The sequence below is a fragment of the Haemaphysalis longicornis genome, unplaced genomic scaffold (genome assembly GCF_048455015.1).
Source record: "Haemaphysalis longicornis isolate Haplotype H1 unplaced genomic scaffold, Haemaphysalis longicornis Haplotype H1 scaffold_1, whole genome shotgun sequence".
Taxonomy (NCBI): Eukaryota; Metazoa; Arthropoda; class Arachnida; order Ixodida; family Ixodidae; genus Haemaphysalis; species Haemaphysalis longicornis.
In genome coordinates this window covers 138229769-138243695 of record NW_027526203.1, presented here as the reverse complement: position 1 = coordinate 138243695, position 13927 = coordinate 138229769, and the positions used below count along the sequence as shown (strand labels likewise).

The 13927-nt window shown below is 48.6% G+C and overlaps 1 protein-coding gene across 1 annotated transcript in view; it reads left to right on the top strand.

The window, feature by feature from the left end:
* Positions 1-13521, top strand: part of LOC144136988 (O-acyltransferase like protein-like) — a 150846-nt gene extending 137325 nt beyond the window's left edge. The window contains exons 14-15 of the mRNA XM_077669438.1: positions 9708-9850; positions 13239-13521. Coding sequence (XP_077525564.1) covers positions 9708-9850; positions 13239-13451 — 356 coding nt within the window. The 3' untranslated portion in view covers positions 13452-13521. The remainder of the gene's footprint in view (positions 1-9707; positions 9851-13238) is intronic.
* Positions 13522-13927: the final 406 nt, after the last annotated feature.

The window sequence follows — 13927 nt, the reverse complement described above, 5'->3', positions numbered from 1 at the left end:
GAGTAGCGTCACATCCGAGGCAGGGATAGATATAATGTTATTTTACCACGAAAGTGTTTTATGCCCGGGTAAACAAAATCTTGGTGACGTGATATCTGTCACCGAAGTGACATCGCTAGGAAGAGGGCAATTGGCGCGGCGGCGCCAGGTTTCGAACCCACCAATCTCTGGCCGCAACGGGAGGTACGTAGCGCTCTTTCCCCTGTGCTACGAACCGAGCTGTCAGCAACCCTACGAACGCGCTTTATGTCCTTACGCCCTATCACTGATTCAGATGGTACGCGCCGTCTAGGACAGGCGAAGCAAAGTAGCGCACCATGAGAAGCTAATGAGCGCCGACAGTTGGCGGCTCGATGCCAGTGCCTTCGTGTACGAGGGACGCGTGTGAATTGAGGCACCCTTCCTTGTTTTGTGTTTCTTGCGTGTCAGCGTCACTTCGTCTGGCGGGGTAAGGCTCGCGGACCCTTCGCACAAGAAAGAGGTTCCTTTAACATTCAACTGCTCCTGTGAAGGCCCCTTTCACTTTCGTGTTTTGCCGATTCCTCTGAAAGAGGGATCCACCACAATTTTTTAATGGCTCCCAAGCCACTGTGGCATTTCTAAGAATGAATGTGCAGACAAAGCTGCCCATTATGCCCATTATGCCCATGAAAGTGCCCAATCGGCTTGCATCCCGTTATGGGGCCATGACGATTAAAGGCCACTACGCTCCATCGCCCGCAAAATCACGCTTTCTTTTTATAATATGCCGGAATTTTTAAACTCCTGGTTGTACTCGCTGGACCCCGACCAACAGCGCCACTTACCCATCAATGTGCCACGCGCAGATGCCACCCTACTGCGTCGCCAGTGGATAGAAGTCGTTTGCACCGAAGCTTACCCGTTCACTATCGGCACGACTGAGAGCCATGCTTGTGACGTGCGTGCCACGGATGAAGCAATCGAACACTTCTTGTGTCACTGTGCCCGGTTTGCATCGCAGAGATAGCACCTGCGAAGCGCACTCCGGTAGCTCGGCAACCATCCATTAACTGCGCAAACGGTTTTATGTCACAGGCGTTGGTCATCGCAGTCCCAAAAGGCCACAAATGCATTACTTCGGTTTTTATAGGCCGCAGGCTTGTCTGAATGATTGTAGGGACACCATGTACAGTCTTTGTCAAAATTTTGTGGGCCACGGCGACCGTGGCTGGAGCAGGCGCGCGGCCGAGCAGGGGCGCTGCGCTTAGCGCTGTCGACTGGTTGCACGGCTAAAGAGAGCGAGGGGAACTTTTGCTCTTGCTTTTGTAGTGTGTCCGGCGCGACAAGTGCTGCGCGAAGTGCCTGCGCTGAAGCGAAGTGCACCTGCTCTGAGAAACCGGCCACGCTGCACATATCGCGCCAGCCATACTACGAAAGGAAGCGCGAAAGTTCCACTCACTCTCTTTAGCCGCGTAACCAGCCGACGACGGCAAGCGGAGCGCCCCTGCTCGGCCGCGCGCCTGCTCCGGCCACGGTCGCCGTGGCCCACAAAATTTTGACGAAGACTGTACCATATTGTTCTGTTCTAGGCTTTATTAACCGCCCATCGTTTTGTTTTTGTAGTTAAATTTACGCTTTCTTTTCTACTTCCTCAAGCTCAACTCCCCATCTTTTATGTACCCTTTTTTTCTCTTTCAATCCATCCTGTCCCACTTCCCATGTGTAGAGTAGCCAAGTGGACTCTTCTCTGTTTAGCCTCCCTGCCTTTCATGTACTGTATCATCCTTCCTACCTTAATAAGTGCAACGCACTGAGAAAAAGACGAAATAGCATCTACGGCTGGCGATACAAATAACAGACGACGCTTGATATATGAAGATCAAAACCATCGCAGAAACAAAACATAATATATATCGAAGCAAGCAAAAACTCATTCGGCGGGCGGAATCGGCGAGCCTGGGCAGGTAGCTATCTAAAAATCCGGTGGTGTTGGAAACTTGTACTGAGCCCTGTACGGGTGTTTTGCGTGGTTATTAATGAAGAAGCAATCAGGCGAGTACCAAAGCATGTTCTGTTACTTATTGTTTTCGGCTGCCAATGCGAGGTCGGCTATGTGCCGACTCTATATAATAAAGGAGACAAGGAATGAACGCTAACGGAAATGGATAAAGATGGACCTAGTTATTAGATCATGGCCTTCGATACAAAACGTGTGTTTGAGACAAGTACAGCCTGCGGAAAAATAAGCCGGGGCACGCGAGCGCTCGTCAAAATAAGGTCCCTAAAATTACTAAGGTAGCGCCATCTTTAGATCTCGCCGCCTTTCGCCCTCGCCCGCGCTCCTCTCTTACTTCGTTTTTTGCCATTTTCTTTTTCGCCGGCGAACGCCGCGCGCCATTGGCCAAGGGAAAAGTCACGTGGTTTTGTTTTTTTTGCTCCGCCGCCGGGTCGCCTCGCCGATGCCTCGCCGGCTGGGACATTGCGCAACGCCGCCGCTGCGACGCCATTGCTGGCTTCCGAGCCACCGTCGCCACCGTGCTTCAGTACCGGCTTTATCGTAGGCGCCAGCTAAGAGCAAAGTAAGAATTAGCTGCTCGTTTTTCGAAAAAATGTCGCACCGGTGTCGTTTTAGGTTGCTTCTCGGTGTCGATGTGTTGTGCCTTAGGCAGCGCGAATATCGTCAGGCAGGGCACAAGACTTCGTTATTCCGTCCGGGAAACGCGACGCAGAAAGGAGAAAAGTTTGGTTGCATAGATTTGAACGGGCATACTTCAGGCCGACGCTACCATCACTCTTTTGCGAGGTAAGTTTCTGAATGCTTGTTCTTGCTCTGTTAAATTCTGCGCGAGCTTGAGCGGTCACTTACGAAGAAATGCGTATTCCCTTCGCGACCGTCGTCCACGCTTTGTTCTGAGTAGGCATTGCGCGCAGCGCCGAGTTCGTCCCGTCGTAAGCTTTGGTTTGGATAAGAGGCCGTGTATTTGTCATGTGCGCGCTTAACTTCCAGCATCAATATCAGCGGCGTAGCATGTTCAGTCAGTTGTCGTAAGGTTTTCGTGACGCGAGAATTGTTCACCTGAATTCATGCTTGTTTTGGCCGACGGCAGCTTGCGTCTGACCATGTATCGTGTGCGTTCCGAGTGCGTGTACGCTCTTTTTGGCGTGAAGTCATGTTTTGTGTGTTAGCTACCCGGGTGGTATTATAATCCCGTTGTTATGACATCGGAGTGATTTGCTGCGTAATATGGGCTTGGTCGGTGCGGCGCAAATTGAGGCTGTTGCGAGAAAAAAAAAATTGCGGCTAGGTAAAACAATTTAAGGTCAGCTAATATAGTGACCGCGCCGTTCACGTACGTTTGATGCGCAATTTCTGTTATCGCTTTATTAAATTCGCGCACGTTTGAATGAGCACTTCAAATGCATATTCGCACCGTAACGGCTGTACGCCCTTTCTTCCGTGTATGCACAGAGGAACGTTAATTACGACTTACGTTTGCATTACACGTGATGCCGTACATTTGCAGTGTGCGCGCTTACTTCATCTTAGTAGTCAATGGCGCAGCGTATCCAGTCATTGCGATTTGAACCAAAACACACTGGACGACTATATTATTTTCAGCAGACGTATTTTTGTCCAGCAAAGCGCTTGCTAAACGGGTTTAGTGTAGCGAGTTGAGCGGACGCGGCACTGAGCAGATGCGCGAACACGAATTTGACCATGCTACGGTAGAACAGTCACCAACTCCCTTCTGCAATGCATTATTGCCTATATTTGCGGAGTGTTTGTGGCGCATCTCAAACTCGGTGGCGACATTTTTTTTTCCCTTCTCAATAGGATTATTTCACGGATCAATTTGAGCAACGGATATTGGAGAAGCTTGGCGTTAAAAAAACTAAACCCAAATGCCACTCCCAACATTTTTTCTCACGGGAAGCCACGTCAGCAGCACAAGCCACCTGCACGACGTCATTACGGACGTTTGTTCCAATAAAATATCTATTTGCTGGCACCAATTCATTTTTGTGATTTATTGTTTTCTCTTGATAATCATCGTGACATTGGTCCTCTTTCGAATTTCTTTCGGGTGTATCCCTGTGTTAGTGCAATGTACAAATCTGCCAGAATATATCCCAGCACAAAACAATTCTGTCCAGGCGCCTCCATTAATAACGGCTGTAAACGACCGCGCCCGGTGAAAAAACGTATTGCATGATTAATTAACTGCAGTAACTAGTTACATAATTTGTACCTAGAGGGACTCGATCTCTGGTTCGTATGAGAAATAAGAGGCCACAAATCTGTAATTTCAGTTTACCCGATCGATTGATCGCAGTCTTCTCTGGCGCGTATTCCCAGAATTACAAGTCTGCGTTTTTCACTAGGTTCGCACATGAACGTACGGCCGCGAGTGTAGTTTAGTGTATCCGGCTGCGAAGTCGGGGAAGCAGGGGCTTTTCACGTCGCTGTACGTGCACACACGCACAACAGCATGTGTATGTTTTTAGTCTACTCACAGCAGCCTATAACGACATGAAGGTGAAGGAAACATTTCTACAAAAACGGCAAAGCACTCTAAACTGCGCGGAATTAGGTAGGCTGTAGGTCGTTAGTAAAAGCGGGCGCAGAGTGAACGCCGCTGAGGATACACAATTATCGCAAGAAAGGCGAGTGCAAGGACGCCAGCGCAGCGCTCGAACTACGGCATTTGCGAATGAAGCGCACTGTATACTGCCGCGAACCGTGCGCAAGACCTCTGTGCAGTGATTGCACGACCACAGTCACGCGAATGCAAGAACGGAACTACCGTAACAGAGCAGTTTGAAATGTCCACGCTCGATCCTTTCGCATTCACGAGCTATCCTGAGGTGTTACAGAATGCCGCACACGTAAACAAAAACCGCGCTGTGCGTATGCGCCAGCGGCATCCGCCCCGCAAATATCCCCTTGTAGACAAAAATATAAAACAAAACACTATCACTCAGTGCGTGTTGGTAAAACGGGGCTCTAGAAATCCTATAAATGCTACCAAAGAGCGATTTCGGGGCGAAAACAAGAGCAAAGTGCAGCGAGCGCCCTGAAGCGTAGCGAGGGCGTCTGCTCTCAAGTGGCCAACAAATATGGCGGCTCCGCCGCGGAGTTAAAGGGACGGCGGCGCCGCGGGTGAGGGGAGAGAAAAAAGAGGAGGGCAGCGGAGAAGGAGGGAGCAGTTGGCGCTACCTTAGTTCTTTCAGGGACCTTACGTCAAAATGCATCGCCCCGCCATCTGACGTTCACTTCTGGCGTCGAGACACCGACTCTATGTGTGCGCGCGCAACCCCCCCAAACTGCCCTGTCTTTTCCTTGGCTTCAAGCGAGAAAGCTGATAGCATTGAGGGCCAGGCGCTAGGGACCACGTTTTGTGCTCAACACATCTCGCTGGCACACGCTTCGACGGCGGACGGCGAAGGTGAAACGGGCTTTGCTCTGTCTGCCTGGCTCTGACTAAAGACGCATTGAAACGAAATTTTTATACCTTAGTTTTACAGGTGATATCATTTGTTTGACGGTCTAAAAAGTACATTTTACCATGTGTCTGTGTCAACCAATTGAACGCAAATGGAAACTTGTTATTTTTGTTCTTTTTGTCATACCCATGACCGCACAGTTTATTTCTCGGGTTGTTCCCCAACTGAACCTGTTTTATTACGTGCGCAAGATTAGCTCTTATTGCACTTTATTAAAATAAAATACAAAGACGGGATGAAATATTGTGGCACAAGTTCACCACCGAGGCAGGCAAGGTATATAATCTGTCGTGTTGAAGCAGAGCGAGCAACGCACACTTCACCCTCACCTTGTGCCGCCGAAGCGTGTGCGAGCGAGGCATGTTAGCAATGACAGAGACCCCTATACCCCTATCCCCAAACGCTGAATGTGATCAGCTCTTCCGCTTGAAGTGGAGAAAAATACAGGATAACGAGCGTGGTTGGACGCATGCGGACACGCACATCCACGTCTCGAACACAAAGGGCAACGTCAAATGGCGCTGCGATGCATTTTGCCACGCGCACGTGTGGCCGGCCTTTTCTTTGCCGCAGGGTGTACGTAGGGCAAGATGGCCCGTTTCATTTGGCTAAAACAAACTTTGCAATTAGGGAAGCAGGCAAGTGCACTCTATTCCATGTCCATGCGTTCTGTTCCATGCGTTGACTTCCATTCTTGGCGTTGGAAAGTCGACTATGCAGCGAGTCATTCTATCCGAGAGAAGAAAAAGAAGCAAAAGCAAAAGAATGGTGATAACAAGCATGGGCCACGCTCCGCAGAGGGCCCGCAAAGCTTATAGGTGCTTAGACTTTTGCGTAAGGTACTTGACGTTTATTTTAGAGTGCTTAGCGGATTGGGGTGTGTGACGAACTAGAGCGAAAGGAAAAAAAATGGCTGCGGCTTAGCTCAGTTAACCTTGGATATGCAAAGCAAAAGCTTGGTTTAGCCTGGTTGAGTCTTGGTTGCGCTTGGTTAACGTTTGATTTAGCTGTATTGCCGACCACATATCAAATTCATTCGGTTGCGTGCAACGCTCACAGAAGGAGGTCGGGCGAACGCGGCGTTCATTCATGGCGAACGCACCGTTCATCGTGGCCGGGCGCGAGACGAGTCACGGTACCCGAAACGACCCAGCGCCGCATGCATGGGAGGCTTCGGGGGTGGTCGGCTGCCTCGGCCGCAGCGGCGGCAGCGACCTGCGGATCACGCGATTTGCTTCGAGGGGTGCGTCGCCGGGGGTGTCTTTCCGGTCAAAAGGTCACCTTGCGCATCCTCCACGCAATCGCTGTACGAAAGTAGTAAAGCTTTGCTTTAAAACCCTTGGGAAAGCGTTGGCTAAAAGCGCCTCCGGGTCTACTCCTCTGGGGGTATTGTGACTGCGTGTAAGTATTGTGACTCGCGTGTATTGAGACCCACAACAGGCCAAACGTTGGCCAGTACACCCTTTACGGGTGGGGGATGTTCTGTGGGCGCGTGACCATCTGTAGATATGTGTACTCGCACAAAACAAAAGTTTATGGTTCGGTGCAAATGCCATTTGCTACGCTTAATGGTACCTACTACAAATAACACTAAAATAAACACATCTTTTACAGATATGACGTTTTTCTCTCAGTAATATCTGCCCACACGCTCAGCCTTTAGCTGAGATTAAGGGGAATTATTGCAGGGTTCTGGCATATTTTTGGAGACTGGCTTGCCGAATTAGTTGTGTCACAGTGTCAGGTGAACGGGGGTGGTGCGTAGATGAATTGGCACTCGCTGCGTAGCTATCCAGCTTCTACAGAAATCAGAACATGAGCGCTCTTCAACAGAACAGGATGGATGTGGCAGCGCACCTGTATTGCTATATTTACAACGTCAAAAGAAAAGGCAGAGTGTTTGGTAATTTGGGGAGTATGAATGCTTGCTTTAAACTTTGGAGTGCCCATATTGTTGTGACTGTCTATATAAGTGCTGAGGGAACATTGATGAACCAGCGAACATTTCCAAACTCAAAACATGCGTTAAAGGCCTTTTACTGCGAAGCAGTATATGTCTGACTCCCCCAGCTTTCATTCCGGTGAAGCCGAGTTACTTGGCACCCCTCCGGTGCTCCTCCTCGGAACGGCCGGCCCCTTTTTTACAACGGTTATTCCCCTCGCCACCACCGATGCCTCTTCCACAAGTTGCGCCGTCGACTGGCAGCGGCCCTAGCACCGTTATCAGATGATTGCGCAAAATCAACAACACGCGAATGGGTGCAAAAATGCCCCAAAGCCGCCGCCACCGCACCGCCGCCGCCGAGAATGTAGCCGCGGCCGTTGTCGCCTCAAATTCTATTTCGCCGCCTAGCTGCGGGTCCATGCCGGTTGAAAGCATCTTCCCCTTTGGAACGGCGGCGTGAACACATATTTCACATAATTCTTTTTTAGCTTGCAAGCCATTCCTAGTGGCATTGTCGCGTCGTCGGCCCTCGTTGACCAGCTGGTTATAGTTCTTCTGGCGTCAGGATAATAATAGATCTTAGTCTGGCCACAAAGTCTTTTTCTCGCCCTCCGCCGGTGTATTCCCCGCGTAAATACACGCCCATCCCCGGTTGCCGGCTTAAGCGTGCACGGCTTGGCGGTGAAGGGAGGGGGCATGCACACACAGCAGGGCTTAATACCGCTACCGATGCCATATCCGTTGTGCAGGTGGGAGATTTAAACGTAAGAGTCATGGCTCGATGCGCCCTATCGGCTGTCCTCCGCCATCGAGCGTTTTGGGTCTGGGTTGGTGCGTTGCACAGACAATAAGATGCCTACGACTGGACAGGGAAAGCGCACCCACGTGTGTGTCCGCTAGAGTAAAGGTCGAGGCCTTCGAAATGTTAACACACAATGGGACGGACGCATTTCATTCGCTTGAAGGAGGAAGAGCGGAAACTTAAGAAGTATCGGCCAGAGCAAAAGCGTGATGGGGCGCCAAAACAACGGAAAGCAGCTCCCGCCGCCATTGCTGCCTGGTCGAGTTGCAGCTGGTCCAGTAGCTGCAAGTCCCTCCCGGTTGAACAGCACCTGGCCCGGTTGGAACGCCGACGTGGGCCAATATCACTTGTTCAGAGCTCTCAGAGCGATATGTTAGACCGTGTCTTTCACTTCTAAGCACCCGCTCATGACTGGTTGCCGGTGTATGCGTGCACGGGTTTCGCGTGGGGGAGGGGTCGGGCACTCGCAGGTAAAGGTTCCATGCCCTTACTGATGACATGTTTGTTATGTTGGCGTAAGGTTTCAACGTGGCTGTCAAACACCCCAATGAGACTGGTGCGGTTTCCTCAGTGGTAGAGTGGATTGGGCTGGCGTGTTACACAAACACTAAGATGCCTACGACGCGGGAGGGAAAGAGACAGCTCTATGTTTCTCCGCTAGGATAAAGTTCGGGTCTTTCCCAGTTGCATTCAGGTAATTGGCTGGGAAGTGAGCTCATCCGTAGATTACAAACAAACGTGTTTTGTTTCGTGCAGTCCGTGGAGGGCGTGCCACTACGCAGGTCACTTTTATTCACAGAGTGGAAAGGCACTAACTGATTTAGATTATTTTTTGACACTTTTCATTATGTTTTCGCTTCAAGAAGCAGTTCTCATGTTTTCGCATATATAACTTTTTTGAGCTGCTAGCTTTAGAAATTAGCTCCGATCTAAACCCCATTTTTCGCCAGAATGTGTGCTCTTGGATGTGTTGTAAATATTTTTTCTGTCAACACGAAATTGCCGTTATCTAAAACAAGTTTGGGCAAGTGCCCTCTTAATTTTTAATCGCTTGAATCGTGGGATGACTTCGCTGATGTGGGTTTTGTACTCGACCTTTTTTTAAATATTTATACATGAAGGTCACACGACGAAAATTATGATGTAGTGGGGTTCAAGGGCCCAAGTTCGCCTGATACGCACCGAGCAAAATTATATTCCGTGCACGGCAAACTGAAGGAACCTGTTAACGTCGGTACAGCACAAAAGGTAGCACGAGACCTTGTGTCCATAAATACGAGTGTTTTCAAATTCTGATGTGCGGGTATTTGGTGGCGTAGCGGTATGTAACGATGTGGGAGAAAAACACAAATGACTGAAGACTCACAGCTTCGGTTTAGATGTTTAGTTCTCACGTTAAGGACAAGCACGACTACGCACATGCATGGTGTGTTGTAGTTTTATTGGTGACGATGTGACGTAGGCCAACAGGTAAACCCCTTGCCTCAATCGCAGGTGTCATACACAGGGTACTGTCGGCCGCTCCTCTGGCGGTGCTCAGTCGGCTGTCGTTCGGCGTGTATCTCGTGCACATTCCATTCTACTACATCTGGATGAATGCCAGGCGTGAGAGGAACTACATCAACGTCTTCAACTTCGTACGTGCAGCTCTCTCTCCCTCGGATGCATCTACGTACTGGGCTCTATGGTGAAAACTTAGGGAACCCACAAAGCCAACTAGAGCCGTCGGGCCTCAACGGTAGCTGGTGATGTTCAAGTACTATGAAAATGAATATTCTATTTGGGTTATTCCTAGAAGCTGTGATTATGTCGAAATACCAATGCAAACAAGACGGCTGCGGCGCGAAGGCCCAGTCTGCAAACAGGGCACCGCGTATATCCGCTGCCTGCCTCATTTTCTCAGCTGGCCGTGCAGTGATCACGGCCCTCCTTTACTGTTCTGTCCTTAAATACCTTTTCACTTCCTCCCACCCTTCCTCACTATTTACTGCACTCCAAATTTACAGAACAAAACGTGTATTACTAACAAAGAAAATCAATCAACCGTGGTAATTGTCGCTTCACTTGCATTATGTTTGGAATCTTTGCAAGATAACTTGAAGAGAATGGGCTCAACGCCCAAAACAATGCAGTGCCATGCAGTGGGTGTGATAAAAGCTGTGTGCGTGGTGCTTTGGGTTGTAGTAGCAGACAATACGTAAAGAGCCTGTTGCCTGCTGCAGATTCCTTTATTATATCTACATGTCTACATGCACACGGGATACGGCTTGAATAAAATGGATAAACTGTAATAAACTCTTCCTGTTTCGGGGATACCATTTAACTACTAAAAGTAGTTTAAGTGGCATACTGCTACGCTTGGCTACCTCAGGAGCAAAGTTGGAGAGAGAAAAGAGAAACAAACATTACACAACATATAATGGATAATTATAAACGACGCGAGATATCTACATACATGGGCAAAGTGGACTCCGTAGAGGTTGCTGAATAAAGGAATGGGGAAGAAAAACAGGCTGCTGAACACGAACTCGGGTAACAAACACTCCCAATTAAATTATCGGCTCATTTGATTTGCCAGCGTATACCCTGAAAAATCCTTGAACATATAATCTACACGCATACCATAGACTTTCTTGACTCTGAGGATTTTTTTTTCATTCGGCGCAGCGTGGCTTGAGGAAACGTTTTTTGTGCGATAAGCAGCTAGCTATGTTTGTTCACGACCGGCATGTAAACATTGACCCTAACTTCCGGACTGACGCCATCTTCATAAACTTAGCAAAAGCTTTTGACGCAGTTCCTCGTCAGCGCCTACTATTAAAACTTGCTTAGGTACATCTGAATGACGATATCTTAGCATGGATTGAAGAATTATTAAGTAACTCCTCACCATCAGTCTTTATCAACGATTAAAATATCTTACTGTATATCCCCGTAACTTGAGGTGTTCCTTAAGGGTCTGCCCACGGTCCACTTCTGCTTCTGATTTACATTAATGACCTAGCAACGCGTAAATCTTTTAACACCCGTATGTTTCCAGACGACTGCGTAATTTATCGTAAAATTGCCAGCGCTTCTCGTAACACGTCTGTACAAAGTGACTTGGGAAGTGTGCAAGAATGGTGCGACCTTTGGCTAATGAAACTAAAGCCTAACTGATGCAAGACCGTCCCCTTCCACTGCCGTAGGAATCCCGTTTCTTTCTCGGAGCAAATTTCTGGCACCAACCTAGAACTAGTTCCTTTCTACAAATATAACCCTTTGTAGTAATTTAACATGGGCAGCGCATATCGCGAACATCATTTCCTCTGCTAACAATACAGTGGGGTTTTTACTACGCTGTTTACGCCACGCCCCTCCAAATCTAAAAGTACTAGCCCATCACTCTGTGGTTAGGTCAAAATTGTATACGTATCCCCCATTTGGAACTCGCATCAAGGGTATACCTCATCGATCAACTCGAATCGCTTCAGCATCGAGATACAAGCTACAATACGACAGCATATCGACACTGAAAAGAGAATCCGACTTGTCATTGCTTGCATTCCGTCCCCGCTATGCTAGTCTTTATGTTTTCAACAAGTTCTTTTACAGCTCACTCAGCAAGTCACCGTACATTCTCCCCCCGGATCGCGTCTCCATTCGCACCGGTCACCCGAAACAAGGTGCGCGCTCGCGTGCGCACACCGTCACTTTTTAGTCTTCATTCTTTTTTCGTACAGCATACTAGATTACCGTGCACTGTAATAAAATATGGCTCGCAATTTTTTCTAACTATGCCCACCCGTTATGTAATACCCCTTCAATGGAGTCTTTAAAGCAAGAAAATGAAATGAAATGAAATAGAAATATTGGCGTTGAACGCACGAGTGCAGGACACAACGGCGTATAAAATAAAATCTTCACAATGCATAACCATGCATTATAACAGTACACACAATGTTGAATACATAAAGTTGTATGCATTGTATGCTCTCGCATACGAATTCTCTACAATGTATTATTGCCTTAGGATGTGTGCGAAGCTAAGTGTACAAGTATAATTTGCCCCCCCCCCCCCCAAAAAAAAAAAAAATTCTGTAAAACGGTTGCGATCAAGGTTATATTTTGTGCGAAAATTGCTTATTGTCCGCGTTATTGGAATGTGTACCTTTTTATTTTAGTTAACAGCTTTTTGTCAGGGTAAGGCATCTGGCATTGTAATGTATTCTCAACAACCGTTAAACTGCTAGGAGTTGACCCCCCGGCGCCATAAAGCTAGTTACAGCCCTTTTCCAAGGCGACTACTTGATTAAAAAGAATTTTACCTTACAATACATTTTAACAACACACTTACGTATCCCAGACTATTAAATGAACTTGTACTTGACTACGCTCAGTAAACATTCAATCGGATTTAACCGATACAAAATGTAGCCCCTGCATCTAGGTTGAACAATGGTGTCTAGAAGTGGGGAAACCATTTTTAAGAAAGGCCCCCAATCCACGGTTACGCAAACTACGCCGATGTGGCTTATTCGGTGGCCTGTGACGTGGCCTATTCCTGCACATCCAAATCGGGGGGTTGTATCTCTCGCCGACTCCGCCCCGTCGACTTTCAACAGCGGGAACAGGACCCTTGGCTGTTGGCCCAATTACTTGTGTTAATTCCAATAGCCGTTCGATGATGTTGAGGAAAAAGACCGAACAACTGCTGCATGCAGACGCCGTGAAACGTGGCTCTAGGTACCGCTGCTTGGTATGACGCTGTTCGACGATTTCCATCACCTCGCTTTGGTTACATTCATCCGTTAGATTGCTTTATAGTTTCCCATTCATCTCTTTGTATAAAAACATCTAGATGTAATGTTAGACTGATGGAAATAAGTGCGATGTGGTAAAAACACAGAACCGCTTTGTTTCACCAGTAGTGATCTGTAAGACACAGTTGCAGAATTGGTACGCCGGGGATCAAATATTAGCTCAAAATCTCTTGAGGCACCCTGAAAAGGTCTCTTCTAAAGTCTGTTTTTCACCCTGCTAAAGGTCTCATGGTCCATGGTGGTGTTCGTGTGGAGCTGCCTGCTTGCACTCTGCCTGTTCCTGGCATGTGAGGCGCCCCTGGGCCGCCTGGACAAGCTGCTCTGGGGTTCGGCGGGCGCGCCAAGGCAGCAAAAGGACACGAAGGAAGGAGTGCCCGAAGGCATGAAACGCCAGGACGTCGAGCTCGGCACGCCCCGCAAAGAGGCCGCCCTCTGAGTAGGCCGTGGCGCCGTGCTGTAAAGAAAGGAAATTAAAAAATTCACCGGCCATTGACTATGTGAGGGTGGTTGGGGGACTAGCGAAGCTGTATCGGTGACGCGGCGGTACGGCAGTACCAATACACTCGCAACACATTTTACATTATTCTTTTTCTCGGCGCATTGTCGTCGGTGTGTGGACGCCGCCTCTCGCGGTCGACGTCGCGGGCCCTGTCTTTTACAATCAACGCCGAATCGGCGCGGCATTGGAGCTTGCCGTCGGCGTCGCTGCCACGTTATGCTTCTCGGGTTGCCAGATCGGCCCGATGATGGCAGTTACATTCGACGGGCTTGAACCGTGTATACACGCATACAATCCATGTCGGTTACACATATTCATCTGAACACGATACTGGTATCTGGACCCAGCATTGGCGAATACATGCGCTAAGTCAATTTTGAACGCATTGCGGAGTTTTGGGACTCGCACGAAGC